Here is a 4,143-nt window from a genome sequence, read left to right as displayed (position 1 = left end):
AAAGAAGAACCAAGTTAGGATGAATAAACTTAGTAGAAATATGGTCATCTAAAACATGTGAATCTTTATAGATGAAACTTGTATGTATTTTTTTTTAATTAATGACACCTCTTCAAATTCTTTACTTTAATATTAAACAATAGAGTGTATTTAGATGGAAAGTGTAAGTATTTTAGAAGAAGAAAATAATTCTAATTACATATCAATCATAACTTTTCAAAATTTTCCTTTTTGAGATTTATGATTATGATTAAAAGCAATATTAATGTACTCATTTATCAAGGAAATAATAATTTAATTATTAAAGGACTTACCATTATGTAATTAAAATATTTATATTTAATTAGATAATTATGCTAATTCAATTTTTTACTTTGTAGCTTCCTGCTTATAATAATAAATATATAGGATGCACTTGACACCTCACATAAACACATGAGTACACCCCACCCCCAAGTACCTTCAATTATTCAACTGAGAAAGTAATGAATAGATACTAGCAAACATAGACCACTAGCAAAAGAGAGAAAAAATCAGTGATCATTCTTGTTTGGAAATTACTATTAGTATTCAACAGGTAAAGTAAAGTTGTTAGTAATTGAAGATTGAAAAATTAAACTTGTCAGAATTCTTAAAAGATCATTTTGTGTTTGTGCTTTGCAGATTTCAGAAATGGATGTTGCCTTAGCAGTTGGTGGTGCATCTCGCTCTTTAGCTTTGGATGTTCTCGTTGATAGGCTTTCAGAAATGGAGATGTTTGTGAAGCATAAGCATCATGCTCAGATCTTAAAGCTGAAATCGACTTTGCTTGGTCTTCAAGCTGTGCTAAGTTATGCAGAGAATAAGCAGGCATCAAATCACTATGTGAGACGTTGGCTTAATGAGCTTCGATATGCTGTGGAATCTGCTGAAAACTTGATAGAAGAAGTCAATTATGAAGCTTTGAGGCTTAAGGTGGAAGATCTTGCAGAAACAAGCAACCAGCAAGTAAGCGATGATTTCTTTCTTAAAATAAAGAAGAAGTTGAAAAAAACCATTAAAACATTGAACGTGCTGAGAAAACAAATTGGCCGCCTTGGTTTAGAGGATCATTTTGGTTCGATAAACCAACAGCCAAGTAGAACACTTTCATGTGCTTTGGGTTTTGAATCTGATGTCTTTGGTAGGCACAAGGAAATAAAGGATTTGATTGACAGTTTATTGTCTGAAGATCCAAGTGGGAGAAACCTGACTGTAGTTCCTATTGTTGGAATGGGCGGCGTGGGTAAGACAACACTTACTCAAATGGTTTTCAATCATGAGAGGGTGAAGTGCCATTTTGGTTTGAAAGCTTGGTATTGTTTTTCTGAGCCATATGATGCTTTGAGAATAACGAAACAGTTACTTCAATGTATTGGCTCATTTGACTGGAAGATTGATGGCAATCTTAATGTGCTTCAAATCAAATTGAAGGAAAGCCTAAAGGGAAAGAAGTTTCTTATTGTTCTGGATGATGTGTGGAATGAAAACTATAATGAATGGTATGACCTGAGAAATCTTTTTGTACAAGGAGATATGGGAAGCAAGATAATTGTGACGACACGGAAGCAGAGTGTTGCTCAGATGATGTGTGATGAGAAGATGGATCTTTGCGCAATCACCTTGGGGCCTCTGCCTAGTGACGACTCTTGGGCTTTATTCAAACGACATTCACTAGACTATTGGGAACATCCAGCAGAACTTGAAGAGGTTGGGAAAAAAATTGCAGAGAACTGCAAAGGGTTGCCTTTAACTCTAAGGACAGTTGCTGGTCTTTTACGCTTCAAATCAGAGGTGGATGAGTGGATGTACATTTTAAAAAGTCAAATATGGAATCGTCCAAGGTTTTTGGATTATGTATTACCATCATTGATGTTGAGCTACAATGATCTTCATGTGTATTTGAAGCGATGTTTTGCTTTTTGTGCAATATATCCCAAAGGTTATGAATTCTGCAAATACCAAGTTATTTACCTGTGGATTGCTAATGGTCTTGTATCGGAGTTTCAGTTAGGTAACATGTACTTTAACGAGTTATTATCAGTATCATTATTTGAGAAGGCCCCAGAGTCTAAATGGAAACCAGAGAGATTCTTAATGCATGACCTTGTCAATGATATGGCCCAACTTATTGGATCTTCAAGACCTTGTATGAGGTTGGAAGAGAGTGAAGGATCTTATCTGATGGAACAAGATGGTGACTTTGAGAAGAGGACATTGCTTCCAATCAATATCAGTTGCTCATCTCACCTAAGCAAGAGAGTGTTGCATAACATACTGCCAAGACTGACATGCTTAAGGGCATTATCATTGTCTCATTACAAGATTAAGGAGTTGTCAAATGACTTGTTTGTCCAATTAAAGCTCCTCAAATTTTTGGACCTTTCTTGGACACATATTGAGAAGTTGCCAGATTCTGTTTGTGTATTGTATAACTTGCAGACACTTCTCCTGTCACATTGTGTTAATCTTGGGGAGCTACCGCCGCAGATGGAGAAGTTGATCAACTTGTGTCACCTTGATATAAGCAACTCTTCTCTCTTGAAGATGTCGCTACATCTGAGCAAGCTGAAATGTCTCCATGTGTTGGTGGGAGCCAAGTTTCTTCTAGGTGGTCATGGTGGTTTGAGAATGGAAGATTTGGGTGAAGTACATAACTTGTATGGATCTCTATCAATTCTAGAGTTGCAAAATGTGGTTGATAAAACGCAAGCTCTGAAGGCAAATATAAAGGGAAAGAAAAATGTTGAGAAGTTGTCTTTGGAGTGGAGTGCAAGTAGTACTGCGGACAATTCACAAACTGAAAGAGCCATACTTGATGGGCTATGCCCATACACAAACATAAAAGAACTCCAAATCACTGGATATAGAGGGACAAAATTTTCAGATTGGCTAGCTGATCCTTCGTTTCTTAAGCTAGTAGAATTATCTCTTTGCAACTGCAAGGACTGTGATTCCTTGCCAGCACTAGGACAACTCCCTTCTTTGAAATTCCTTTCCATCAGAAAGATGCATGGAATAATAGAGGTGACGGGAGAATTCTATGGCAGTTCATCCTGCAAAAAGCCTTTTAACTCTCTTGAGAAGCTTGAATTTGAAGATATGGGGGAGTGGAAGCAATGGCATGTTCTAGGAGTTGGCGAGTTCCCCATGCTTGAGAAGCTTTCGATTAAAAATTGTCCGAAGTTGATGGGGAAGTTGCCCGAAAATCTTTGTTCTCTGACAGAATTGAGAATTTCAGAGACACCTCTTTTTGAGGAAATGAAGCAGATTGTTGAATTATATATTGGTAATTGTAACTCTCTTACATCCTTACCTTTTAGGATACTGCCGAGTACCTTGAAGAGAATGAGGATAACTGGTTGCCGTGAATTGAAATTGGATCCGCCAGTTGATGAGATGAGTTATTGTAACATGTTTCTCGAGGATTTAAATAACCATGATGAGCTCCATTCACTAGGTCTTTGGCACCTCACTTCGCTTCAAAGTCTAGACATCTGGAATTGTCGTAATCTACAATCACTTTCCGAATCAGTACTGCCCTCCTCCATCTCTGAGCTGACCATCAAGGATTGCCCTAACCTCCAATCGCTTCCGGTAAAAGGGATGCCCTCTTCCCTCTCTAAACTAGTTATTTCCAACTGTCCATTGCTCACACCACTACTAGAATTTAACAAGGGGAAATACTGGTCAAATATTTCTCAAATTCCCAGCATAGAGATAGATGAGGAATGCATCTGATGATTAAAACGAATGGCTCTCCAACAGATGTAAGTTATTCTTTTCCCTCAGAAGTTTTTTATTTTTGTTTACTATCCCTTGCTTTTTTGTTAATTCTTTTCCTTTTTTTTAAATCTTGTTGAACAGTGTGGAACGTCTATTGCTCACACAACGTCTTACTGACCAAAACATGTTGATATTTCCACCATAAATGTTGATTAGGAGAACCTGTAATGATTATAACGAGTGGTACTCCGATATGTGTAAGTTATTCCATTTCTTTAATATCTTTGATTTTTGGTTTCTCTACGCTTCTTTCTTCATTATTTTTCTTTGTTATCTTTTTGACCATTATGTAGCATCTATTGCCTCTGTAAAGTCGAGGAAGCATCTTTAGATCAGGAT

General features: G+C 36.9%; 1 protein-coding gene across 1 annotated transcript; it reads left to right on the top strand.

The window, feature by feature from the left end:
* Positions 1–666: 666 nt before the first annotated feature.
* Positions 667–3,759, top strand: LOC125837860 (putative disease resistance RPP13-like protein 1). Its single transcript, XM_049516927.1, has one exon. It carries the CDS (start codon positions 673–675, stop codon positions 3,757–3,759), a length of 3,087 nt encoding a protein of 1,028 aa, XP_049372884.1. The 5' UTR covers positions 667–672.
* The last annotated feature ends 384 nt before the right edge of the window (positions 3,760–4,143 follow it).

The sequence above is a fragment of the Solanum verrucosum genome, unplaced genomic scaffold (assembly GCF_900185275.1).
Source record: "Solanum verrucosum unplaced genomic scaffold, falcon-dt-bn FXZP01000262.1, whole genome shotgun sequence".
Taxonomy (NCBI): domain Eukaryota; kingdom Viridiplantae; phylum Streptophyta; class Magnoliopsida; order Solanales; family Solanaceae; genus Solanum; species Solanum verrucosum.
This window is presented reverse-complemented; position numbering and strand designations above follow the sequence as displayed.

Bases quoted from the DNA above. Each gene is read 5' to 3' on its own strand.
- LOC125837860 (XM_049516927.1), top strand. From the start codon at position 673: ATGGATGTTGCCTTAGCAGTTGGTGGTGCATCTCGCTCTTTAGCTTTG.